This window comes from Pantherophis guttatus, chromosome 16 (assembly GCF_059756535.1).
Source record: "Pantherophis guttatus breed Tessera chromosome 16, ASM5975653v1, whole genome shotgun sequence".
Taxonomy (NCBI): Eukaryota; Metazoa; Chordata; class Lepidosauria; order Squamata; family Colubridae; genus Pantherophis; species Pantherophis guttatus.
This window is the reverse complement of record NC_142078.1, coordinates 2,999,985-3,026,926: the sequence shown is the minus strand read 5'-3', so window position 1 is coordinate 3,026,926 and position 26,942 is coordinate 2,999,985. Positions and strand designations below refer to the sequence as shown.

General features: G+C 43.5%; 2 protein-coding genes across 17 annotated transcripts in view; one reads left to right on the top strand and one right to left on the bottom strand.

Moving 5' to 3' along the window:
* Positions 1–98: 98 nt before the first annotated feature.
* LOC148111738 (uncharacterized) lies at positions 99–17,914 on the top strand. 15 transcript variants are annotated; one of them, XR_015730190.1, is made up of 6 exons: positions 193–327; positions 2,183–2,249; positions 12,406–12,472; positions 12,742–12,965; positions 14,923–16,871; positions 17,580–17,914. XR_015730190.1 is itself a non-coding variant. In XM_060685592.2 (4 exons), exons 1-4 carry the CDS (start codon positions 149–151, stop codon positions 17,584–17,586), a joined length of 780 nt encoding a protein of 259 aa, XP_060541575.2. In that variant the 5' UTR covers positions 99–148; the 3' UTR covers positions 17,587–17,914. The 15 variants fall into 15 exon arrangements, 4 of the variants coding, with proteins under 4 accessions (XP_060541575.2, XP_060541573.2, XP_060541570.2 ...); XR_015730187.1 differs by adding an exon at positions 2,556–3,076 and having other exon boundaries at positions 14,923–17,914; XR_015730189.1 differs by adding an exon at positions 2,556–3,076 and having other exon boundaries at positions 270–369; positions 14,923–17,914.
* LOC148111737 (uncharacterized) overlaps positions 17,117–26,942 on the bottom strand; it is a 78,479-nt gene continuing 68,653 nt past the window's right edge. The window contains exons 1-2 of one of the 2 annotated variants that reach the window (XM_087879826.1): positions 19,858–23,070; positions 17,117–19,628 (exon numbers count right to left, since the gene is read on the bottom strand). In XM_087879826.1, coding sequence (XP_087735952.1) covers positions 18,661–19,617 — 957 coding nt within the window. In that variant the 5' untranslated portion in view covers positions 19,618–19,628; positions 19,858–23,070 and the 3' untranslated portion in view covers positions 17,117–18,660. Of the gene's footprint in view, positions 23,071–26,942 lie in introns of those variants that run through there. The other variant, XM_087879825.1, reaches the window with a different exon arrangement.

The window sequence follows — 26,942 nt, the reverse complement described above, 5'->3', positions numbered from 1 at the left end:
GGAGATGGCCTCCTTCCCAGCCTCCCGTCTCCGTCCTTCCCGCCTACCAGACTAGGCCTCGGGCTCCCAGGCCTCCAGAGAGACTCTCCCGGACTACGATTCCCAGCATCCCCTGCACCAAACCTGCATCAAACGGCCTCCTCTGTCGATGATTCAGACAGCTTCCTCATTGCCCGTTTTGTTTCCAGAAGTGGAGGCTTCATGCCCTTTTTCCTCCACTAGTTCCGCCTTTTCCTTTGGAGGATCCGCCCCTCGGAGTCCATTCGCCAATCGGCAACATCCCGAGCGCGACCAATCTGTGTCCTTCTTCCTGCAACAAGCCAGATGGTACCTGCGCAGTTCCGCAAGTTATTATGGTCCGGGGTGGAGGTGGGACAAGGGGGAGGGGGGGCTTCCTTTGAACTTTGGGGTCTGGTCCCCCCCCCTATATTGAGGCTGGCAGAGGTCAGGGGTTGAAGCCTTATATGAGCCCATGAAGGGCAGCCAGTTGGGTCTATTGTGGGACCTTCGGAGATCCTGAGTTTGAATCAGCCGCTCTTTGTGTCCTGGATTCCTTCTTTTCATTGAGGGAAATCTCTTTGCTACAATACTCTTAATAAGTTGCCTTTAAATGCTCATCCCACTCAGATCCTCATTGGAGCAAGTGTGCTGTGGCTGAATCTAGGGCTCATTTGACCTTTATTGTTGGGGGTGCAAAGGAGCTTCTCCCTGCCATTGTTTGATATAATCTATGTGGATTTCCCAAATGTGGGGACCTATTAAGACTATCCCCAAGCATCTGAAGCTGTCAGTTGTCTTCCAGCAGAAACCCCTACAAGGGACTCTCTAACGCCAAGGAAGCTTTGTGAGATATGAGCCATATTCTTAAAAAGCCCCCACCCTTTTAGCCTTAAAACACCTGGCTTTTCCCCAGGCGCTGGGAGATCAGACAAGGAGAAGGTGGCATGGATTGGCCCCAGGTTTTTCTTTGATGGTTTTTCTTTTATGTTTTAATGTGTTGGATACTTTTGAAAACACCCTTTTGGGAGCTGCACAGAGTTGACTGAAAGATGGGCAGTTATAAGAACATTTTAAATGAATAAGACTCTTTGGGGACCTCTTTGATCTCCCACTAGGTGCAGAGACTGGGTGTTCCCCAGTTGCCAGGATAGGGAAAGTCCCCCATTCCTCTGCTTTCTGTTCATCAGCTAAATGATTTCTTATTTCATTCAGGGCTGCATCAGGGTTATGTTTGACCTGGGGGGGATCCCTGGGTAGCCGTGGCCAGCTCATCTTCACTCTTCTTGTGGGCACCTGTGGTGGCCAAGTGCTACAACAGGATTTCCCTTAGAACCTCCCTCCCTCATAATCTTCCTTCCTTCCTCCTGCCCTCCCTTCCCTTTTCTTCTTTTTCCTTCCCTCTTTCCTTCTTTTTCCTTCCTTCCTCCCTTCTCGTCTTTCCTTCTTTGCCTTTCCTCTTTCCTGTCCCTTCTTGGATGCTCAAATGCAAAAGGGGAAACATTTCTTTTGCTTTTAGTTTCTTTTCCTAATCCTCTGCCCGTGAAAATGGAGCTGGGGGCGGAGGAGTGCAGGCGGCCGTTGCAGCTGAAAATGGGGCCGGTAGGGCTACACGCTTCCCTCCCGAGCTCTGTTTTCGCTGGCAGAGGCATTGTGGGCCAGTCCGATCTGTTCCCCACAGGCCAGATCCAAGCACCCTTCAGTTTGACGCCCCTGATCTAGTTCCTCCGATTGGGCAGTCCGTCGTATACACCTCTGGCAACCTCATTCCGTTTTCCTTTCATATTAACCCAAATGCATTCAAGGAGGTTTTCTTCATTTTTTACTTTTTGCATTTCTACAAAGGTGCAGCTGTTTAAGTGCAACTCCACCTCCACCTCTTTTTATTAGGTGTTTTGAAAAATTTAAATCCTCCTGAATTTCATCCCACCAGTAATGGCAGAAATCTCATCTTTGCTCTCGTGTTCTGAGACGTCAGGTTCCCTCTGTTTCTTCTTCATACTTTGGGTGTTGATGTGTAGGTGGAGAGATGAGAAGGAGGAGGGATGAGAAAGGAGAAGATGAATCCGTGTGTGTGGGGGTGTCTGTGACTAGTTTTGAGGATCAGACTCAATAAGAAACACAGATTCGTTATTCAATTAAAGCAAAGGTCTTTATTAATTGACATGTCCTTTTCTATTCACAGGTTACTTCTGGAAGAGTGCAGGATCAGAGTGGGATGCCCCTTTTATACTGAAGGGGCAGGACCAGAGGTAAGGAGTGGTTTGAGGAGAAAGTGGGAGGAGGGAGTGTATATGTTAAATTCTTATTGTATGAGGCATCTATTTATATGACAAATCCCCCTTTAGATGCCGAATATGTGAGGGTTACATTTATCTCTTGTCCATAGATTTACATGTAAATGCATAACTTAGGCACTAAATAAGCATGTTGCTTATTTGGTAAAGGTTTCGTTAAAATGTCTGCTATTTGTTCTTTTGTGTCACAATGTACCACCTTAATGAATCCTGGTTTTGATAATTGTCTCACATGCTTATGCTTTATGTCTATGTGTCTAGACCTTTGTCCTATGGCTTCTGCCTTGGAGATTTCAATTGCGGCTTTATTATCCTCATGTATGATTATGGGTTGCGATGGTCTTGACCAAATACTGGTGAGCAGGTCCTCAAACCAAATGAGATTATTGGCAGCCTTTGAAAGACATATATATTCTGCTTCTGTTGTTGAAGTTGCAACTAAGTTTTGTTTTCCTGTATACCAGTGTACAGGACTGGTATAATTTTAAATGGGTTATTTTAAGGGTAATGGGTTTTAATATTTTGGGAAGCCAATTTGATTTAATTCTGCTTTTAAATTATTTTAAATTTTGTATTGTATGTATTTTAATTTTGGCTGTGCACCGCCCTGAGTCCTTCGGGAGAAGGGCAGTATACAAATTTAAATAAGAAAGAAAGAAAGAAAGAAAGAAAGAAAGAAAGAAAGAAAGAAAGAAAGAAAAAAAGAAAGAATAAAGAATATATACCCCGACGTACTCTTCCTGCTTTTTACATCTCCAGCCCAATCGGCATCTGCATAACATGTGAGCATGACTTCGTTAAGTTTGTTTGGTCCTAAGTATAAGCAAGTGTCAGAGCTGCATTTTAGATATCTTAGTACCTTTTTTACAGCTTCCCAGTGATATACAGTTGGTTTACCCACGTGTCTTGACAATAAATTCAAAGGCAAAGCTATGTCAGGTCTAGTCCAATTTGCTATATATAGGAGAGATCCAATGGTACATCTGTAGAGTGTATTGTCCTTGAATTCGGGTGACAGGTTATGCATATTTTTCAAAAAGTCTGGTTGCATGGGAATATCACATTGTTTGGCATCGGACATATTGCACTTGTGTAACAGTTCTATAATTTTTTCTTTTTGTGAAAGACAGAATCCTTTTGGTGTTCGGGTGATTTGTACCCCTAAGTATTTATTTATTTTCCCTAATGATTTCAATGAGAATTGCTTTTCTAATTTGCTGGCAAAGGCATCTCGTTTTTCTTTATGTTTTCCAATGTATAAAATGTCATCCACGTATATCAGTACGTATTCTGGTGAATCTCCCTCTCTTTTGGTGAACAAACAGTTGTCTGCTGAAGTCGTTGTAAAACCTATTGATTCGAGTACTTTAACTAGACATTCATACCAGTGTTTTCCCAACTGTTTTAAACCGTATAAGCTTTTATTAAGTAGCCATGTGTCACCTTCGTTCCTATCCTTACTAGGTGGTGCCCTTATGTAAATTTCTTTGTCTAGATTTGCATGTAAGTATGCTGTTTGGATGTCATATTGGTATACTTCTAGGTTTAGTACTGAAGCCATTACTAATGCAGTCTTAATGCTTTCTGCTCTTACTGTTGGTGAATATGTATCAGTATAATCTTCTGGATACCTTTGAGCGAATCCTTGCGCTACCAATCGTGCTTTGTATAAAGTTTTACCTCCCTCTAGATTTTTGATTTTGAAAATCCATCTAGTCCCTATTGTGGTTTTATCTTTTGGTACTATGGCGGGGGTGAATACATTTAATTCTTTAAGGCTTTCCATTTCCTTTGACATAGCTAACTCCCATTTTAATCTTTCTTCAAGGGGAAGTTTCATTACTTCTCCGTATGAATTTGGTGGAATTGTGTTGGAATGTACATGCATTATGTAATTTTCAAATCTTTTGGGTAATTGATTTCTATTGGCCCTGACTGGTCTATTTGGTGTAGAGTTATTGTCATGTAAATATTTTGTTTCCCTTTGTGTGAGTGAATCTACTCTGATTTTTGGGCGTTCACCTTTCCATTCTTTAGTAGTGTTTCTTAGCTGTGTATCCTTAGGTTCCCTTTCTTTTGTGATGTTTTGAATGTCCTACCTTTCATGATCTTGTGTGTTGTATCTTAACGCTTGTCTAGGGTGTATCTCATTAAGGTGTATCTTAGACCGATTCGCTTGTTCATGGAACACGGCTGTTCTGGATATCTGTACCCTTTGGTACCTGGTTCATAGCCCATGAACCTTAGTCTTCTAGATATTTTATCCCCCTTGTGTCTTAACTGTTTCGGAATGTGGACGTCCGCAGTGACTCCGAAGACATGTAGATGTGCTATTTTTGGCTTCTTGTTATACATTAGCTCATAAAGTGTTTTATCTATAACACTGGACCAGGTTCTATTGAGTGTGTAATTGGAGTATACTAAAGCCTCAGACCAGAAGTGTTTACCTAATCCTGCATCTTCCAGGGCGCATCTTATCATGGTTTGCAGGGTGGAATTTCGTCGTTCTACGACGCCATTTTGAAAGGCTGAGAACGGACAAGAAGTGAAGTATAGCACGCCCTTAGATCTAAGCCAGCGGATGAATTCCCCTGACAAAAATTCTGATCCCCTATCAGTCATTATTTGTTTCAATTGTATGTTATGTTGAGTTTCTACTCGCTTGTAGAATTCCTTGAATTTTTGAAAGGCTTCGCTTTTGTGTCTTAATGTATATACGAAGCCGTAGCGACTATAGTCATCTACGATGGTGAGAAAAAATCTTTTTTTATATTTTATAGATGGTTTCAGGGGTCCTACCAAATCCATGTGCGCTAGATTGAATATGTGAGTGGTGGTTCGTGATGCTTTCTTTGGTCTAGGCTTAGTTTTTAACTTTGAGCATTTGCATACCGAGCATTCAAGATAGTTTTCACAATCTTTTATTTTAACATCTTCAGCAAAGTTACTCATTTTCTGAACTACAGGGAAGCTGGCATGTCCTAGTTTCCAATGAAGCATGTGTGCACATTCATCGTGTAGTGGTTTGCCTATTAGTGGTTTTCCCTTAGACGTATCTCTATCATCATTCCCTGTTTCTGTGCTATCTGATTTGATAGCTTCATTATTGTTATTTTCAATGGTGTTGTCTGTCTCTATGCTTGCATTTACCTTAATCGGATAGTGTTTGCCTGTGTATAAGTAGGGTAATCCTTTCTTGATTGTGATTCTATTTATATTCTCTTTATCCTTACTTAGGAATACCTCTCCTTTTGTGAATGTTATTTTTACGTTTGAGTCTTTGCTAAGTTTGAGTGCACTAAGAATGTTGTGTGGTATTTCCAGGACTAGTAACACCCCCTCTATTTTTCCTATTCCCGGCAATAGTATGTTTCCTTTCCCTATCACTCTTACTTCATTTTGATTCGCTACCTTTATTAGGAATTGTTCTTCTGTGAATGATGATAGAAACTGTCTGTTACAAGTAGTGTGATTATTGGCCCCAGAATCTATGAGCCATAGGTTGTCTTCTCTATCCTGATTGGTTAATTTTGTGGGTTCCTCTACCCCATATAGTGATCCAGATCTACTGTCCCTGGAGTTGTCTCTGCTTTCTCTCGTGTGCCTGGGGTTGGGGGAGTCTCTACGCTTGTATTTTTCTCTTGATGATTGTCTGTATCTCTCACTAGAGTTTCTAGGGCAATCTCTCTTATAGTGTCCCCTAGATCCGCAGATGTAGCAGATTTGTGTCTTGGTGTCTATCTTGGAAGAATACTTTCTTCGTTGGCTTGTGTTCCCTAAGTGTGTTATTGCGACTCTTTCTTAAATTGTCCTCAGCTATAAGTTTGTTTGAAAGGCTTTCTATGGATAGGTGACCTAAGCTGAGAGTATCTAAGTGTGTGATGAAATTGTTCCAAGATGGGTCTAGGGAGTTGATTATTACATTCTTCATGGTTTGGTCAGATATGATTTCTCCCCTAAGGTGTAACTCAGTTCTTTTGGCGTTTAACATTAAAAGGTGTTCACTTATGGATGTTCCTGGCCTAATTCTGGCAGAAAAGAAATCCTTTGAGATTCTGGTCGTGGTTGCCACGCTTTCACTATAAAAAAGCCGAAACATACTTTGTATAATTTCTTTTTTTTTTTTTTTGTAAATATTTTTTATTTATTTTTTCAAATTTAAACATAAATTTAAAACATATTGCATCTGCAGAGAACCGCCCAGCTGCGCTGTTTAGGGTGACCCGCTCCCTACTTCAGGTGGGGGTATGGGAAGATCCCTTAAAGGGTCGAGCTGAGGATTTTGTACAATTCCTGCATGATAAAGTCGCTCAGATTCGGGAAGGCCTGGACTCCGATTGGGTAGATCCAGGGGAGGAGACGGGGGCAGGTCTTGAGAGCGTTATCTGGGAAGAGTTTGACTCTGTGGCTCCTGAGGACGTGGACAGGATTCTGGGCAAGCTTAACGCTGCCACATGTTTATTGGACCCGTGTCCCTCCTGGTTGGTACTGGCCTCCCAGGAGGTTACACGAGGCTGGCTCCAGGGGATTATAAATGCTTCTCTGAGTGAGGGTGTCTTTCCCGCCACCTTGAAAGAGGCGGTTGTGAAGCCCCTCCTCAAGAAGCCTTCCCTGGACCCAGCTATATTATCAAATTATCGTCCAGTCTCCAATCTTTGCTTTGTTGCAAAGGTTGTTGAGAGTGCGGTGGCGCGACAACTACCCCAATACCTGGATGAAGTTGTCTATCTGGATCCATTCCAGTCGGGCTTCAGGTCACGATACAGCACGGAAACGGCATTGGTCGCGTTGGTGGATGATCTCTGGAGGGCTCGGGACAGAGGTTGCTCCTCTATCCTGGTCCTATTAGATCTCTCAGCGGCTTTTGATACCATCGACCATGGTATCTTACTGCACCGGCTGGAGGGGTTAGGAATAGGGGGCACCATGCTTCGGTGGTTCTCCTCCTTCCTCTCTGACCGTTCGCAGTTTGTGTTGGCAGGGGGGCAGAGGTCGACCTCGAGGCACCTTATTTGTGGGGTGCCGCAAGGCTCAGTCCTCTCACCCCTTCTGTTCAACATTTATGTAAAACCGCTGGGCGAGATCATCCGTGGTTTTGGGGTGAGTGTTCATCAGTATGCTGATGACACACAACTATACATCTCCACCCCAGACCACCCCAATGATGCCCTTGCTGTGATGTCCCGTTGCCTGGAGGCCGTGCGGATCTGGATGGGGAGAAACAAGCTCAGACTCAACCCCTCCAAGACCGAGTGGCTGTGGCTTCTGGCGTCCCGGTATAGTCAGCTGGTACCATCACTGACAATAGGGGATGAGATCTTGCTCCTCACAGAGAGGGCCCGCAACTTGGGTGTCCTCCTGGATTCATGGTTATCTTTAGAAGATCATTTGATGGACCAACTGGTCCAGAATGTAGCCGCGCGGGTGATTATGGGCGCAGCTCGTTACGCCCATGTAACACCTCTCCTACGCAAGCTGCACTGGCTCCCGGTGGTCTTCCGGGTGCGATTCAAGGTGTTAGTTATCACCTTTAAAGCGCTCCATGGCTTAGGACCTGGGTACCCACGAGACCGTCTTTTGCCACCAATAGCCTCCCACCGACCAGTTCGTTCTCACAGGGAGGGACTACTCAGGGTACTGTCAGTCAAATTATGTTGACTGGCGACTCCCAGGGGGAGGGCCTTCTCTGTGGGGGCTCCAACCCTTTGGAATGAACTGCCCCCGGAGATACGGAATATCCCTGATCTCCGTGCTTTCCGCCGTGCCCTCAAGACCCTGATGTTCCAACAGGCGGGGCTAACCATATGAACATGTGAATGATTTTTTAAATGTTATCTAATTCTGGGTTTTATTTAATTGACCAAACTAAGTAATAATTTTAATTAGCAATTTTATGATGTTTGTGTGTCTATATTTTTCTTGACTGTACACCGCCTTGAGTCCTACGGGAGAAAGGCGGTATAGAAATATAATAAATAAATAAATAAATAAATAATAATAATAATAATAAATTTATTTACGGTCACAGACCAAAATGCAAGCATAGCTACAGAAAAACATAGGGAAAAGAACATCACGAACAGCCGGCCACCGGAAGCCCCGGCTGAGAGGGACCACAGCGCTCTCCTCTAATGGTTACGGCTCTTAGAAAAAATTTTGAGACCTGAGAGGTAGTGTATGAGGAGCCATCCCCTAGACAATACAAGGCCAAATCACTATCATTGGGCCCACAGAAATCTGTCTCTAAGAGAGACATCAAATTAGTCCTGGCTACGTTGTATATGGGGCAGTGTAAAAGGACATGCTCCACAGTCTCAACCTCCGCTCTACCACAGGGACATAGCCGCTCGCCCCTCGGAAGCCTCTTGAATCGACCGTCCAGCAATGCTGAAGGCAAGACGTTAAAACGAGCAAGGGAGAAGACTCTTCTATACTTAGGGATGGTTAGAGTATAGAAATATGAGGCCATCCTCAGTCCAAAATTATTAAGTTGGCTGAAGACCAGAGGGGAGCAGGTTTTATTGGCTCTAGCTCTCAGATATTGTAAGTCTATGTCCACAAGCCGTTGGACTACCCTACATTGGGCATCTTTAAGGCCATAGTCTCCCATGGCATCCCCCGAAAAACCTAACAGGTGGAGTTTCTTCGTCAGATCCCTCTCCCACCGAGACGTATAGGGGTCAGCTAACACCAGGGAGAGGTAGCTGCCAGGGGCTGCCAAAAAGAGTGCCCGAAACCACCATTTAAAGGTGTTGATCCACGCCATGCATTCGACTGATCGAATGCCCAGTTCCAGATACATCGGAGCAAAGCCAACACAGGGAGGGAGACCCAAAAGTTTCCTTAAAAAAGCAGCCTGCGTTCTTTCAATACACTCCTTGAAGCCCTGTATCCATATCGGAATTCCATAAAGAGTTTGGGCCAAGGTTTTGGCTTTGTAAATACGCAGAGCAGAAGGAATAAATTGGCCACCTTGGGTATAGAAAAATCTTAAAATCTGCTGATGGCTACAAAAAGCTGAATTCAGCACCTGGGTTCGGTGTCTAGTCCAAGCACCAGTGTTCTGAAAATGTATACCTAAATACTAAAATGGGAAACCTGCTTAACAGCATTACCCTTAATAGCCCAGTTGTGTAACTTCCGGGCACTAGAGAACACCAAGACTTTTGATTTGTCGTAGTTAATGGACAAGTGATTCTCAGCACAGTAGGACCCAAATGCAGAGAGAAGCCTTTTCAGGCCAAGCCTCGTCAGTGATAGGAGGACTGCGTCATCAGCATAAAGGAGAAGAGGGATCTTCGTTGTTGACAGCTTTGGGGCGTGAGACTCAACACATCCAATATAAGAGGCCAAATCAGATAAAAATAGGTTAAACAAAAGAGGAGCCAGGAGACAGCCCTGCCTTACTCCACTCTTTATCGGGATAGGGTTAGAGAGTTCTCCCTGCAAACTACACCTGACCTGACTAGAAGTCTGATTGTATAGGGATCTAATTAGGAACAACAGACGTCTGTCGATGGAGCTTTTGAACAATTTTGTCCACAACAATTCCCTTGGGATTGAATCAAATGCTGCCTTTAGATCGATAAAAGCAGTAAAAAGTTTACCACCTGGTATGGTGGCATATTTGTCAACCAGGTGCGCTAGGACAAAGCAGTGGTCCAATGTGGCACAGCCTGCTTTAAACCCAATCTGTTCAGCACCAATAATGTTGGACTCCTCGACCCAGGTGAGGAGTCTGCGTTGGAGATATTTAGCGTACAATTTCCCAATGATGGAGAGCAGACTTATAGGACGATAATCGGCTGGGTTGTTCCTATTTCCTCGTTTAAAAATAGGGACAATAATTGCTTGGTTCCAGGAGGTAGGAATCCTGCCAGAGGTATTGATATGGGTAAAGAGTGTTGCTAAAAGAGGAGACCACCACTTGGGATTAGATTTTAACAGATCAGGGGGTATAGCATCAGGGCCAGGAGCTTTGCCTGACTTAAGTTCAGAGATAAGCTCGTTGATCTCAGCATGAGTCACGGGGTGCCAGTCCGGAATTGCAGGGGGCAGTTGTTGTCCGAGTCCGGTCGTGACTATTGAAGCCTGGAAGATTGATCCAAAATGACTTTCCCAATCTCTGTTGGAAATACAACAGAGAGGGAGTTCTTGATGACCAGGCAGCGAACAGGCGACCATTTGCCAAAATAGTCGGGTGTTCTTCTGCTGAATAGAGAGGAGAAGTAGGTCCCACTTCTCTTTTTCTTTAGCCCTCTTTTTCTTAACAATTAATAAATAAATAAATAAATAAATAACTTTCAAGAGCAAAAATCTTGACCCAGTCATAGATGGTTACCACGCTTACATTCCTTTCACAAGCTCAATTCAAAATTTCCATTACATCTTTTATAAAGAAAAAAAAGAAAAAAAAGAAAGAAAGAAAAAAGAAGAAGATAAAAAAGAAATTCAAAACTTAAGAAAAAACCAATTTTACCTCAAATTTCACATTGGACTTCCGGTTGGCGCCGCGGGGACATAGACAGGGAAATGGCGAGCTCCGCTGAGCCCTGCCAAATCCCCTCTGCTAAGCTGCCGCCGATAGGTCTGCGGACCTCCCCTGTCTTGTAGGGACAGGGGGACAAGAAGGAATGCCTTGGGCGGCTGAGAGGAATGGGCGGGTTCCTCGGGGCCGGAGGCTTCTCCTTCACGCTGGCGGCAGCGGGACAGCAGCCATGGTGGCTGCCCTGAAACTGCGGCAACCGGGAACAAGGATTGTGCTGGAGGAAGAAGATGAAGAAAGAGCAAAAATCAAGAAGCCGGGTGGGTGACATCAAGCCAGGCAATAACGTACCTATTTGGAATTATTGGAAAATAAGACCCCAAAATTAAAAGCGGCTATTGGACTGCGGGGCTTAAAGATTGAAAAGGAAAAAAAAATGGGTAAAAGACCCAAATTGAATTTTGTTGCAGTAAACTTAAACTGGATGATTTGGTATTAATAAATTTCTGAAATTTGACTATGCCTTTAACTGGAGTGGAGAGGAGAAATGGATATTCCTGAGAATTAATGCCTCTAAAAGAAAATGAAGCTAATAAAGATAGAGATGGATGGCTACAAAATAGCCATGGAGTCTGCAGTGATTAAACAGAGAAGTGGATTAAAGAGATTTCCCTTTCTGGGTGGAAAAGAAACATGTTAATTGGCTTTTTACCCTGGATTACTTGAAATTAATATTGGATATAAGGATTTTGGAGATTCCTACTCTGTCCCAGATGATTTTAAGGAAGAAGAAAGAAGAAAGAAAGAACATTTTGGATTTTAACAATGGAGACTGACAAAACTAGGTGTGGCGTAGTTAACAAAGACAGGAAGCTGATGCACTACGCTTGGATCAGACATTTTAAAAGTTTTAAAGGGACATACAGAAATTCTTTACTTTGAACTGATGAACCTTGAAATAGAGCACTTTGGACAGAAAGGAAAAGGAAGAAAAGGAAGAATTAAAGTGGAAAAATTTAAATGTGACTAACTGAAATGTAAAGTTTAAAAGCCTATGTATATATGATAAAGTTTAAAAGCCTAAGTATATATGATTTTGGGATAAAAACAGGAAGGGTTGTGAAATAATAAAAATAGAAAATAAGAGGTGGCTACTAAAATAGTGGATGATATCAAGAGGATAAAAATAATAAAGAAGAATATATTTTGAGGCAGGAAAATTTTAAGAAAATGTACCGTTTGATGTAATATGTTTTAATTTTAATTTGCAAACAAATGTTAAACTGATGCATAAGGATTGATTGAACAAAATACAAAATACACAGATGCTAGTGATTAGTCTTGAATTAAGGTAATACAAGTTGGAAATGATGACTATTATGAAATATACTGAGATTTAAATTGAAAGAGCAGGATGGAAAAATGATATAAAACAGATAATTATATTACAGTTAAAATATGTGGGATGGATACCAACTAGATAAGAGTTTGAGACTCGGTGGAAATATGTTGGAAATTAATTCAAAATGCTGGAAACAGCCAAACAAATAGGAGGAGAGTTGGAGGAGACTATGCTGGTAATCAGCCAAACAATGGAGGGAGTCAAGGAGAATTTTCTATTCACAGGTTGCTTCTGGAAGAGTGCAGGATCAGAGTGGGATGCCCCTTTTATACTGAAGGGGCGGGAACAGAGGTAAGGAGTGGTTTGAGGAGAAAGTGGGAGGAGGGAGTGTATATGTTAAATTCTTATTGTATGAGGCATCTATTTATATGACAGGGTCTGTGGAGGGGCTGGCAAGGCAGCTGGGGGGGAGGGCCTGGCTGACTTAATCTTCTTACTGTCTCTGGGATGTATTTTGCAGTTATCATTCATGACGGATGGATATATTGCCCCCAAACTGTACAGGAAGTGCTAACTAGATCTCCAATCAGAATTGAGACAAAAATTTCTGTTCTTGACAGTTGCTGCACCCCATTTTTTGCCATAATTGGCAGGTCATATCCTACAATTGTGAAGTGAGTTGTGAAGTTGTTATGTGAATCCTCCAATGACTTTGTGGGACACCAGCTGGGAAGGTTACAAATGCTGATGATGTGACCCTGGGACAGCGCAGCCGTCATAAATACATGCCAGTGGCTAAACGCCTGGATTTTGACCACATGACCACGGGGATGCTGGAACAGTCGTAAGTGTGAAAACTGGTCAAGGCCACTTTTTTCAGTGCTGCTAGTGAAGCACTAAGCACTTCACCAAGTCACTAAGCAAATAGTTGTAGGTCAAGGACTATCTCTACAGTGCTTTAAAAATAATCCAAAATAGCCCCCAAATTGGAACCCACAGAGGTCAAAAATTTTCCTGAAACAATCCGGCAAAACTAGCCCATTCTGGGAGAAAAGCTGTCCAACTGTCCACAACTGTTTCCAACTCATATTTCCACTCAATCCCCAAACTTTGAGAGGGTGGCTGAATCCCCTGGAGGTTTATCTGTCTCCTCAGGGTCACCTGAGTGGTGCGAATGGTTCTTGCAGTCTGCAATTTTCCCCTCTGGAAATCCATTCCTGCTCCCACACCATCCAAAGGGGGTTCAGCCCAATTGCATCGCTCAAAGTCTGTAGAGATTCTCCGTCATCCAGGTCAGGATTGTCCCACAGGTGCTTTGTTCAGGAGGCAACTGGACTTTCTGTTTTTTTCCTTTGAAGGCGTTTCGCTTCTCATCCCAGAAGCTTCTTTGGTTCTGAAGAACTGAAGAAGCTTCTTGGATGAGAAGTGAAACGTCTTCAAGGAAAAATGAAGCCCAGTTGCTTCTTGAAAAAGCACCTTTGGAATAAGGCCTCCTGCATGAGCAGGGGGTTGGACTAGAAGACCTCCAAGGTCCCTTCCAGCTCGGTTGTTCTTATTCTGTTAGCTGAGAAGGGAATTTCCTAGAAACTTCTAAAAAGACCTCCAGCATCAGAACACCTGAGGTCTTTCGTGCAAAACAAGAAGAACCTTAAAATGATGTCAAATTGTGCCCCCCCAAGACCTCCCCCCACATTGCCCAGGGAGGGACCCTGGATGGGGGGAAAGTCAGAAACCCAGGAGGGGCCCCCTACCTCGGCCTGCCTGAATGCGGGGGAGGGGTCGGAGGAGAAGACGTGACCCCAAAGATCAAAGGGAGACCCCCCCAGTCTCACCTCTGGGCAAGAACAGAAAGGGAGTCAGCACCACTCAGGCGCACTCTCGGTGACTGAAAATATAGGACACCAATTGGTCGCTCTGGGGACGGCAGCGATTGGCTGGAGGACTCCTTGGGGTGGTCCCTCCAAAGGAAGGCTGCCCTGTTGAGGAATTTGCAGAGCAACCCTTGAGTAGCAAGGGTGTGCACATGAAAGCGATTGAGAGTAGTTACGAATAAAACACAGCCAACACACAGATACTATGAGTTGTGTTTACTTTTAGGAAAATAGTAATAAGGCACAATCCAATAAACAGTCCAGGTCATATACATATAAAGTAGTAGATAGTAAAACAATACTATGCTAGGAATAGTCCAGTATCAAAGTCCAGTCGTTGTAGTCATACACATTAACAGTTGCAAACAGTAGCAAACACAGGAAGAAGCAGTAAAGATCAGCAAAGAGTTCAGCAAAGGGTGTAAAGAGAAACCAACTAGGTTTCTGGCTCCCTCTTAAGGACATTGGCTACAGAGCTAACCAATCAGGACACAGTAGGATGCAATACAGCAATACAGCAGTCTTAAAGCTATATCGATGGTTTATATATTGCCAGCCCAACAAGTTAGGTAAAACCATTTCCTAACATGCCGCCCTCCGAATCTTGCCTATGGGGAATCCTCCAATGTTGTGGGGGAAGGTTGCAGCCGCAGAAGGGCTCCACAAAGTCCGCTTGCCTGGATGCGGGGAGTGGGGGGAAGCAGAACGGACCCCCAAATTTAAGCGGCCCACCTCCACGTGGAACCATAACAACCCTGGGCAGTGCGCAGGCCAAGCTATTCTCCAAAGCACCTGAGGAGGGCAGGACAAGAAGCAATGGGTGGAAACTAATCAAGGAGACCTCCAAGGTCCCTTCCAACTTTTATTCTATTCTATTCCCGTGTGGGGAAGGGGATGGAGCCGTGACCCACCTCTATTTCTCTCCTGCAGGAGGATGGAGGAGCCCGGCGGAGGAAGGAAGGAAGCGTTGCCCGAGAGGAGGAGGAGAGCGGGCCCCGCAGAGCAGCCCTGCCTGGAGACGGCGGGGAAAGGCCGGGGGGCTCCGGGGCTGCAGGAGGGATGAGCCCAGGGGGACCCTGGGAAAGGCGGCTGCCTGGAGGGCGATGCGGGAAAGAGGAAATGGGCGGAGACCCCGAGACGGGCCTGGAGGGTGGAGGCTTCTTCGGAAGTCCCCGAAAGCTCCGAAGGATCCAGGAGGAAGCAAAGGAATATCAGTGCCCGGAATGTGAAACATTCTTCACAAGAAATGGACATCTTCAAAGGCATATCAGCATCCACACAGGAGAGAAGAAATATGAATTTGATTTTGATTCACACCCCTCTGCTCAGGCAGGAAATCCTCTACCGTTTCAGACAAATGGTTGCCCAATCTCTTTTGAAAAGACTTTAGTGATTGAGCACAACAACTTCTCTAGGCAAGCCGTTCCACTGCTTAATTTTTCTCACTGTCAGGAAATTTCTCCTTAATTGCAGGTTACTTGTCTCCCTGGTTATTTTCCATCCATTATTTCTGGTCTTCCCTTCTGGTGCTTTGGAAAATAGGCTGACCCCTCCCCTCTTCCTTGTGGCAGCCCCTTAGGTATTGGAACAGTGCTATCGTGTCACTGCTGCTCCTTTTTTTCACTATCGTCAGGATAGAGAATCAGAGCTGGAAGGGACCTTGGAGGTCTTCTAGTCCAACCCCCTGCTTAAACAGGAGACACTGCAATTTGAAAGAAGTGGCTGTCCAGTCTATTCTTAAAAGCCTCCAGTGATAAAGCACCTACAATTTTTGGAAGGCAAGCTGTCCCACTGGTAGATTTCATATAATCATGCGATGGATACGGTGTCACTAAAATAGCAATTGGATTTAGGCTTATATACCTCCCCATAGTGTTTCCCGGTAGCTGGCGATTAGCTTTCTGTAAGTGTTTGAAACTATCCAACTTTCACTGCAGCTGCACAGGAGCACTGCAGCACTAAAACTTTCCAAATTTCGATCCCAAAGGAATATATGGGTCCTCTATTTTGGACGCATTCTATAGAGGTATATTGGTCCCAAGAATTGTCCTATTGTGCACCGTTTTACCCAGTGTGAATCAAAAGGCACAACCCAAAGCAAATAATCCAGGCTCACTGCTGTGTTTATTGAACGGTATGTACCGCAGTGGCTGTCCTGCAAAAGAATAGTGGGAGACTCCCCTGCAGACCAATAGGTATATTTATACACTGCAGAAAAGAGGGAAAATATTAGAGAAGGTGACGAGTACGTGTTCCTAAGTAATGGATCTCAGGTTGCTTTTCTGCTTTTCTGTTATCTACTATGTTCTTAGAAGAAGAAACACTTGGATCTTGAGATTCAGGGGTTGCTACTGGAACCTTGTGGGGAAACTTACCAATTTCCATTTTGCCCACAGTTCTTTCCATGCGCCTGGAAATTTCTCTCCTGGGTTCATTCTTCCCTTGAAAATAAGGCTCTTGACCCTCCTTCCATACATGCTCCTAGGCTGGTGGGAGGGGGTTTAGGCTATTCCTTGAGCCACAGGGGGGCTTCATTTTTAATATAATAAGAGTTTTCCCCATGTATTTTTCCTCTTTTATTTTTCCCTTTTGTAAGCCACCCAGCGTCATTAGCAGTTGGGCTGCTCTCCAAGTTTAATAAAAGGAGTCCTACCTAAATAACTGGGTACGTGTCTCAAATTTCCTGCCCTTGGATATCCCAGAGCACCACCCGAGAGGATCCTGGCTTTTCTTACAGGAATGCAGGACACGATCTGTAAAAACTATTTCCAAGGTGGCTTCTCATCCTGGAGTCGTGATAGTGAAATGCTTGGGGTGTAACCACCACTTCGTGATTGCTGATAACTTGATTCCATCTTCTCCGGCGTAGATGGAAAAATGTAAGCATTCGGTTCTTTAGGGTTTGATGCTTCAGCTGCTGAAGGTAGACTTAGTTTGTGGGAATAGTTCAGAAGTAAAATTAGTTGCGAGTCAAGGCAGCTGAAGTTTAGCCTGAAACCAGCACCTGAAAATAGTCTTAAGAGTCTGCTTAATAGGTGGCTCTTACACTTCTAGGATACAAGAAGGAAACTGGTGTGTTTCATGTTGGGAACCAGAGTTCGATGGATTAACAAAAAAAATTCTAGAAAACGGGGTTTTTATTTTGTTTCATATAAGCAACTTGGCTTCCTTACTAATGCCGATAGCTTAATAATCCAGAGTTTGTTTCAGAGAACAGAAATCACTGACAAGTGACTTATAAGCTTGGCAGAATTCATAATCCAGAAATTGTGCTTATTTTGAGCAACTTGCAAAGTGAGAATTCCTTCCCTGAGCAGAATGTCCCAGAAATCCTTTTATCACATTATTGTTGACTGAGTTCTTTTCTGAGGCTCATGAAGGGCTTGGCCTACGCTCCGTCTCTGGGCAGCCTTGAATTTGGGAAGAGAAGAGACGTTCCTTCTCTATAAGCCTCTCTGGTCGATTCCCTACTTTACCTCTCACAGTTCCCCATCACAGAGCAAAAGCTCTCCCAACCACAATGATCCAGGAATAGAAATAATAATTTTAGATATAAAGAATTGTTTTCTCTCCTTTGCTCTCTGTAGGGATTAGTATCCTGAACTCGGGACGTTGGTTCCTCTGGATAACTTTGAACATCAGCTCACAGATGTCCTACACAAGAAGCCTCCTCCCCCCATCTCCCCCCCTCCTCCTGCAAGACCAACCCTTGAGAAAAGGCCTAGGGCAGAGGAGAAGGAGACCGAGGCAAAGTCTAAGGAAGGAAGTGAATTCACAGCAAGTTAAACGGACTGTGTGATGCTGTTGCTTCATATTGTTTCATCATTTGTTTCCTGACACTGAATGTATGTACCATTTGTTTCTGTGCCCTCTTAAAAACATGAACCCCCCTCCCTTAATAAATGTTTTTGCTTGGCTTGGATTATTTGAGGATCTGTATTTTCAGGTGGACAAAGAAACCCCTTTGCTTCTCTTGAAGTCTCTCAAATCAGGTCATCAAATTCTTTTCAGCTCCACACCAAACTTGGTGCCTGAGTTTGGAGATGAAGACATGATTTAAATCCATCAGCCAACAATTAAAAGTAACAGGGAAAATGGCTGGGTGTTCTCATTTTCTCTCTGCTTCCCTTTCCTAAGAAGGGGCCAAATGGGCATTTTCGTCCTTGCAATCCAATTCTTGATAAATTGGCTGCAAATAGAGGGAAGATTTCCCAGAGTCCAGGAGCTCTTCTGAAGACTGACGAACCTCTTGAAGGCATCTTCACTCTGACAACTGACAGTAACTGGCAGTTTAGCCTGCATGGATGAGGTCATAAAGCCCTCAGAGTTCCCTAAGAGATGGCAGGTTCCCTATGAAACTTCACCTGCTCCACCTTTTCTATGTGCACCAATGCCAGGCAAATGTCTGTAGGAGGCGACCAAACCAACACTCAAGCTGCCCGTTTCTAACCTTTTTGCACAAAAGGCAAAGCTCTTTGGATGTAGGCTGCATTCTGTTCAGGGAAGCGCCACTCATTAACGTAGCTCTGGGTGAACTTCCCATCGCATTCCCTTTGGGTTGCCCTGCTGTTTTGTGTTTTCTTCCATCATCCCGGGTGAGCTCCCTCCATTATTTCTGCTTAGGTGAGGCACCTTTTCCTGACACCATGTTGTTAGATGGTGCCAAGTTTACGGACAGAAAGAGAGAGCGAAATTTTCTCCTCGAATTTTGAACTTGATTGAATTACCAGCAGGGTTGATCTCCTCTTGGGACAGGCAGCACTGCAGCACTGGCTTTAGGCCGGGCGGAGGGAGGGCTGGATCCTGTGTCAGAGCAGCCCTCAACAGCAGCCCTTGGACAGGGATCAGGCAGGGATCTCGTCCACAGCTGCCCAGTTGAGAATCCAACATTCCTGAATCACTGACAGATGGACATCCAGACTCATACAAGGCCTCCCGCCCCTCCCAGGACAGCCTGCTCTGCTGGTTGCCATAAGAATGACCAACAGCAGTCAAACTCAGTTCTGGGACTGAGTGGATCCTTTGATGTCTATAAAGCTCTCCCCTCTGACTGAATCTCTTTCCACACTCCAGGCATTTGTATGGCTTCTCTCCCGAGTGGATCCTTTGATGTGTATAAAGGTTTCCCCTCTGACTGAATCTCTTTCCACACTCAAGGCATTTATGTGGTTTTTCTCCCGAGTGGATCCTTTGATGTGTATAAAGGTTTCCCCTCAGATTGAATCTCTTTCCACACTCCAGGCACTTATGAGGTTTCTCTCCTGTGTGGATAATTAGGTGACTTTGAAGATGATCTTTTCTTTTGAAGGTTTTTCCACATTCCGGGCACTGATGTTCCTTTGCTCCCTCCTGGATCCTTCGGGGCTTTCGGGGTCTTCCGAAAGAGCCTCCACCCTCCAGGCCAATCTCGGGGTCTCCGCCCGTTTCGTCCTCCACGCATCGCGCTCCAGGCAGCCGCCTTTCCCAGGCTCCCTCTCGGCTCATCGCTCCTGCAGCCCCAGAGCCCCCGGCCTTTCCCCGCCGTCTCCTGGGGAAGCCGCGCCGGGACCGGGCAGGTTTACTCCGTGGGGCCCGCTCTCCTACTCCTCCTCTTGGCCGGCGCCTTTTTCCTGCATCTGGCACCATCCTCCGTCTTCCTGCAGGGGAGAAAAAGAAGAGGGTCATGGCTGCGTCCCCTTCCCTGCAGGGGTGGCCCAGGCCCAAGCCCTCACCTCCCATGGGCTTCCCGGGCATTCTCCAGGCGGACATGGCCTCCTTCCCAGCCTCCCGTCTCCGTCCCTCCCGCCTACCAGACTAGGCCTCGGGCTCCCAGCCCTCCAGGGAGACTCTCCCGGACTACGATTCCCAGCATCCCCTGCACCAAACCTGCATCAAATGGCCTCCCCTTTCGCCGATTCAGGCAGCTCCCACATTGCCCGTTTTGTTTCTGGAAGTGGAGGCTTCATGCCCTTTTTCCTCCACTAGTTCCGCCTTTTCCTTTGCTTGAAGGAAGGTGGACACCGATTTAGCTGATGAAGAGAAAGCCTAGAAATGGGAGACTTTCAGTCAACTCACTGCAGCGCCAAAAAAGCTGTTTTAAAAACAATATAACACATAAAAACATGGAAAATGAAAACAAAGAAAAGCCAGGCGCCAATCCATGCCACCTTCTCCTTGTCTGATCTCCCAGCGCCTGGGGAAAAGCCGGGTGTTGAAGGCTGAAAGGCTGGAGGCCCTTTGAGAATCTGGCTCGTATCTCACAAAGCTTCCTTGGCCTTAGAGAGTCCCTTTAGCAGTTTCTGCTGGAAGACAAGGGGACCGTTGAGAGAATCCAATTGACAAGAGTTTTTGATGTCTGGGGAGGGTCTTACATGGTATGGACAGTTCACACCCCCAACAATGGAGGCCAAATTAGCCCTAGATTCAGCCACAGCACACTTGCTTCAATTAGGCACTGAGTGGGATGACTATTTAAAGGCAACTTATTAGAATATTGTAGCAAAGACATTTCCCTTAATGAAAAGAGGGAATCTAGGACACAGAATCGGGTTTCTTTTTATACTCCACACAATAGAAAAAGTTGGGATATTCGAATAGAATAGAATAGAATTTTTTATTGGCCAAGTGTGATTGGACACACAAGGAATTTGTCTTGGTGCATATGCTCTCAGTGTACATAAAAGAAAAGATATGTTCATCAAGAATCATAAAGATAATTTTCCATTTAAGATACATTAATAATGTAGTTTATTCAGGTTGAAATGGAGCTTAGTTATGTAGCATGAAGATGTATATTCTGCAATATTTACATTTCTGCTAAACTCATTCAATGAATCCAAGCACCGCAAGCTGAAATAACATGCACTGCATTGATACATCCACAGAGTTTCACAGTAACCATGAGATAACTCATAAAGCAAAGGGCAGGAATATTCCTTTTCCCCATTTTTCTTCAAATATACTGTACATAGACTACAAACTGTATGATTGTTTGAAGAGAAATGCATCTGTACCCTCAGCCTCTAAGTGTGAGGGGGAAGGGCAAGCAGTAAAAATGGAAGTGAAACCTTCTAAGCAGCTTATAAATATACGATTAAAGAGCACCTGTCATTTCAGATCCATCATGGCAGGGACAATAGAAAAAGTCCTTTATTATTCAGCCTGAGAAAATCCCTTATTTGGCAGTTATTATTAACCCTTCTTTACTCAATTGAAGAAAAGATAAATAAATAATTCCTCTTATTCGAATTGTTATAATTATATCATTATTCTGATGTTTTGTACATACACTGAGAGCTTGTGAACTCGAGACAAATTCCTTGTGTGTCTATTCGCAGTTGGCGAAAATAAAAATTCAATTCAGTTCAATTCCTGAGATACAGTCTGGGACTGTAAATTTAAAGGCAATTTATTAGAATATTGTAGCAAAGAGATTTCCCTTAATGAAAAGAGGGAATCGAGGACACAGAATCGGGTTTCATTTTATACTCCATACAATAGAAAAAGTACAAAATAAGAGTTGATTGCATGGAAGAAATAAGGGTGGATAAAAATTGATTAAAAAAATAAATAAATCATAATTTTGATTTAAATGGGATTTTTTTGTTGTTTTTTATTGAAAAAGTTTTTCAAATACAGATTTTCCCCCTTCCCCCCCTCCCTAACCCCCCTCCCCCTCCCCTCCCCACATGGCTTCTCCAAGATGAAATCCAAATTAAAATCACATTATATAATACTTTACCACCCTTTTACACCACCCCCTATGTGCTAAACATTTCTTCCTAACATTATTATAATGTCCCCTGTATGCTATACATTTCAAAACAGCATCCGGCTATAAAACTATGTAATAGAGCCTAATTTGGCATTTATTCTACTCATAATCTACCCATTTCCTCCATATACATATATCTCTTAATTCAAATCTTTTAAGTATATTAATATCTAAACATAACATCCCTTTTCCTAAACTAAGCAATCAATAACCTAACCTATCACCTTGTACCATATCAATTTTATTTCACCCACTTTCCTACAGGTCTACCATACATAATATATTTAATGTCTTTATTCTTCTGCCCGTATCACTAAAAGATATTTCCATATATAAATAAAACCCCCGAGTGACTTTATATTTATATTCCATATAGTATCTTCTGTAATGTCTTTTGTCTAGATTATTAATTCCAACAACCACGTTAGGGTAACAACCAGATCATCTGCATGCCCCTATTCCATAGTTCTCTTGCCGTATGCTCAACGTATGCGTAGTCCATCTTTCATAGAGTCCATAATAGAAAGTTCCAGTCCGCTCAATCACAGGCCATCTTCCACAGCCCAAAACACCAGCACTGCAGAGATCTGTTATTCTTCTCAAAATATATAATTTGCCTCCCGTTATATTTTCATGTATCTGCCTTCTATAAGTCCCGCTTATTATGTTCAATAGTCTCTTAAATAACTGGCATTAGTCTGTTGGCTGAAAATTTATCACAAATTTTATAATCCATTTTCAAAAAAAAAATAAAAAAAATTTTTGTTTAAAATTTTTTAGTTTTGTAGAACCTGCTTCTTCTTTTCTTAACTTGTTGTGGCTTAGATCTCCACCATGGTTGCCTTTCTAAGACTTGTATGTTATCTGATTGAATTACATGCTGGTCTTTAACTTGGTAAGACATCCAATCAAGATCCAAAGCCGCTTCTCTTGTATTTATAGGTGATCCGGCTATAGCCTCTGAGGGAGAATCCAAAAGCGGCTCATCCAAAAAGATTATAATCAATATCTTGAATTGAACCCAGAAACAAACTGGCACCCAATGCAGCTCGTGCAGCAAAGTTATGAAATGCACCATTCTTTGGGTGCTCAAGATTGTGTTTGCAGCCACATTCTGTTACCAGCTAAACCTTCCAGATATTTTTCAAGGATAGCCCCATGTAGAGCCCATTGCAATAATTCAAAGGAGAGATAGTCCAAACAGGAGATACACGGAGGATAATGGGGAGTTATAATTGAAAATACCAGACATGCTAGAAAATGACCAAGGTTTTAAAAGCTCTGAGTTTAATTCTCCTCAATAGAAGATAATATTTGTGTCTCAGGGTTGAACTGTGCGGTACTTGGTGCTCTCTGAGCTTGGTTGTTTTTAATTCTCATCATTTTCCATGTTTAAAAGCCAGCCCAGATGGTAAAAGCATCTTTCTGCCTGAATTGCTAGAGCTGTTGCTAATCAAACCAGATTATATTGGTTTATGCACACCAAGGCAGCTTCCGGACTGCCTGCACTTCCACACTGCATCTGTGTATCCCTCCACCAATTTGATAGAAGTGGGCTTTCTCTGCACAAACCCCTTTCATTAGCTCTGTTAAGGGTGACTTTAAATGCTGAGGGCCATAAACAGCTGCATTCCACAGCTGCAAAGCAATTTTAGGAAGTAAAAGGCCATCATTTCTGTGTCACACTCTGACCTGGGCTCAGTAAAAGTCAGTCCAGAGAAAAGCACACACCAAACCTCACTCCACAACTCGGGGATGAATCAAATAGCACTGCAAAATTGACAGTGGGCACTGGAAAACGCCCACATTCAAACTCTGCCCCTGTGAAATGTAGCTACAACTAAACCAATTACATAACAGGAACAGGGAGATCTTGCAGAGACGATTACAGATATGAAGATTACGGATGACGTTTTAGATGGGAAGAATGTTCTCAGATACCAGGGGGCGAAGCTGAGAGGGAAGATCAAGCAGAATTGAGGTTGCTTTATAAAATACTGCTTCGCTGCCTCCCATCCCCAAAACTGAAGTTTTCTGCCCAAAAGCACATTTCGACAACAGGAAGTGGTGACTTTCCTCCTGCACGTTGCAATCTCTTTAATCACAAAGACATAATTCCAAGCATGATGGTTATTAAAGATGCAACAGGCAAAAGGGGATTTAATGAATTCATCTTCCACAGGGATGGAAGATGGCAGGTGGAGGTGGCAGGCAGCAGAAGAAAGGAGAGCTAGTCCATTGAAAAGGATATGAGCAATGGGGGTGCGGAAATAAAACAGGGATTGCTGAAGCAATTAAGTAAATAAAGGTACGTCTATGTGAAATCCCCTTGAAGAAATATAAAAGTGTTTGCACCTTTTTTTTTTCCTGTTTAGCAGGTATGCTGTAACTTCCAAGGGTTGCTAAGCAACTGATCATAAGTCAAGGACTAGCTGAATAATACTTTAAGACTGAGAGACAAGCTATTCAAAACAGACCGCACATCATTCATTCATTGAATTCGCTGCCATGAAAAGCAGTTACTCTATAGATAGCTTTGAAAGGGTAGATTAAATCACAGAACCTCCGTATTACTTAAAAGCACTCTATCCCTGAGTTTTAGCAACTAGGATGCCACTGTAGAAGAGCTGGTTCCTTTCTGTCCATTTTTTGGGACTGTTCTAAGAGGCAGATAAGAAGGACATTGAGAAGAACAGAAGCTTTTGAAGCTCAAACCCACACAGGCCTTGAAATTCTCCCCAAAACTTAAGACAAATGGTATTCACATAAATTTTGGTCCTGAAAGCTATGAAAAGTACCAGGTTCAGAAGAACTACTAAAATGAGTGCTCTAAGTAGGTCTGGCTATAAGGCCTCTCTTGGAGGCATCCAGAGGGATCTGGCAGGTTGACTGTGTTGGAAATAGTCGTATCTTGTGCACACAGAGCCCAACCTCATAACTTAAGATATCTTTATTTATTTAATAGATTTATACGGCGGCTGCCCATTCCGGCTGCTCACAACAGCAATTAAGAAAAAAAAAAACAATGAAAGGAATAAAAGCAAAAACCTGGCACTTCACCTACCCTTCTCTAATGCTTCCAATGAAACTATCACCAGGCTCCAACCTCACTCTGTCCCAATGCTTGGAAAGAGTCAGCCCTCTAGGTCCTCCCAGGAGGTTAAAGGGGGGATGGGGCTGTCGAATCGTAAAGGAAGGACACTCCAACGGCAAGGACTGTGATGGAAGAGGCAGGCTTCCTAGGTTCTGCTAGATGGCAACATTTAAGGGGGAAAAAACCCAGAATGCACCCATAATTTTCAACCTGATGTGATAGGCAGAGAGGGAAAGGCAGTTTCAAATATGATCTTATCCCATGCCATGTCAGGATTCAAAGGGGACAACCAGCATCCTGAATTGCAACTGGAAGCCAATGTAGTTCACAAACAGCAGTGTAATATGGGTGAAACAAGGGGCACTGCGTGCTATGCCACATTCTAGACTAGTTATAAAATCAAGAGCAGCTCTATCTAGGGTTTATTGTAGTAGTCTAGGCAGGAAGTGATCAAGAATAGAATAGAATAGAATAGAATAGAATAGAATAGAATAGAATAGAATAGAATAGAATAGAATAGAATAGAATAGAATTATTTATTTATTGATCAAGTGTGATTGGACACACAAGGAATTTGTCTTTGGTGCATATGCTCTCAGTGTACATAAAGAGAATAAAATACATACATCAAGAATAAAAAGATACAAGACTTAGTAATAGTCAAGGTTACTAATAAGCTATCAAATCGTACTAGGAAACAAATAAAAACAATATAAACTGAAAGATACAAGAAACATGGTTATAGTAATAAGTGGAAAGAGATACTAGTAAGGAAGAGAAGAATAATAGTAATACAGTCTTAGTAAATTATTTGACAGTGTTGTGGTAATTAATTGTTAAGCAGAGTGATCAAGGCATGACTGATTATGAACAAGGCCTCTTGGTCCAGGAATAAGTATGGTATAACTGGCATGCAAGAGAGATGCAAAGCCCCCTCCCCAGGTATGGCTGTCTCCTGCTCTTTGAGCAGAAGCTGCAAGTCCAGGAGAGTCCTCAGATTGTGCACCAGTGCAAGTCAGAGATAACACATCACTAGATCTTGAGATAGGAGTAAAAACCCAAGGGGTTGGTTGAGTCAGAGCTGGTTCCTCCCCATCACAACCTCTAGGCCCGTGATGGCGAACCTATGGCACGTGTGCCACAGGAGGCACCCAGAGCCATATGGGTGGGCACACAAGCGTTGCCCTAGCTCAGCTCCGTCATGAATGCGCGGGCCGGCCAGCTGAGTTTTGGGCCTCCGGAGGGCCTCCAGGGGGGTGGGGAAGGCTGTTTTCGCCCTCTCCAGGCTCCAAGAAAGCCTCTGGAACCTGGGGAGGGCGGAAAACAGGCCTACCAGGCCCACCGTGTTATTTTTGTTATTTTTTATCAAATTTATTTTAATAAAATACTTTTGGGATAAAAATCCCATTGGGATTTCTATTCTATTCTATGCTCTGCTCTGCTCTGCTCTGCTATGCTATTCAAATAGCATAGCATAGCATAGCATAGCATAGCATAGCATAGCATAGCATAGCATAGCATAGCATAGCATAGCATAGCATAGGAGTTTTTTATTGGCCAAGTGTGATTGGACACACAAGGAATTTGTCTTGGTGCATATACTGTCAGCGTACATAAAAGAAAAGATACGTTCATCAAGAATCATAAAGATAATTTTCCATTTAAGATACATTAATAATTTAGTTTATTCAGGTTGAAATGGAGCTTAGTTATGTAGCATGAAGCTGTATATTCTGCAATATTTACATTTCTGCTAAACTCATTCAATGAATCCAAGCACCGCAAGCTGAAATAACATGCACTGCATTGATACATCCACAGAGTTTCACAGTAATCATGAGATAACTCATCAGGCAAAGGGCAGGAATATTCCTTTTCCCCATTTTCCTTCAAATATACTGTATGTAGACTGCAAACTGTATGATTCTTTGGAAAGAAATGCATCCGTACCCTCAGCCTCTAAGTGTGAGGGGGAAGGGCAAGCAGTAAAAATGGAAGTGAAACCTTCTAAGCAGCTTATAAATATAACATTAAAGAGCACCTGTCATTTCAGATCCATCATGGCAGGGCCTGTGAGAGGGCATCCACTCACCTGCTGCCAGC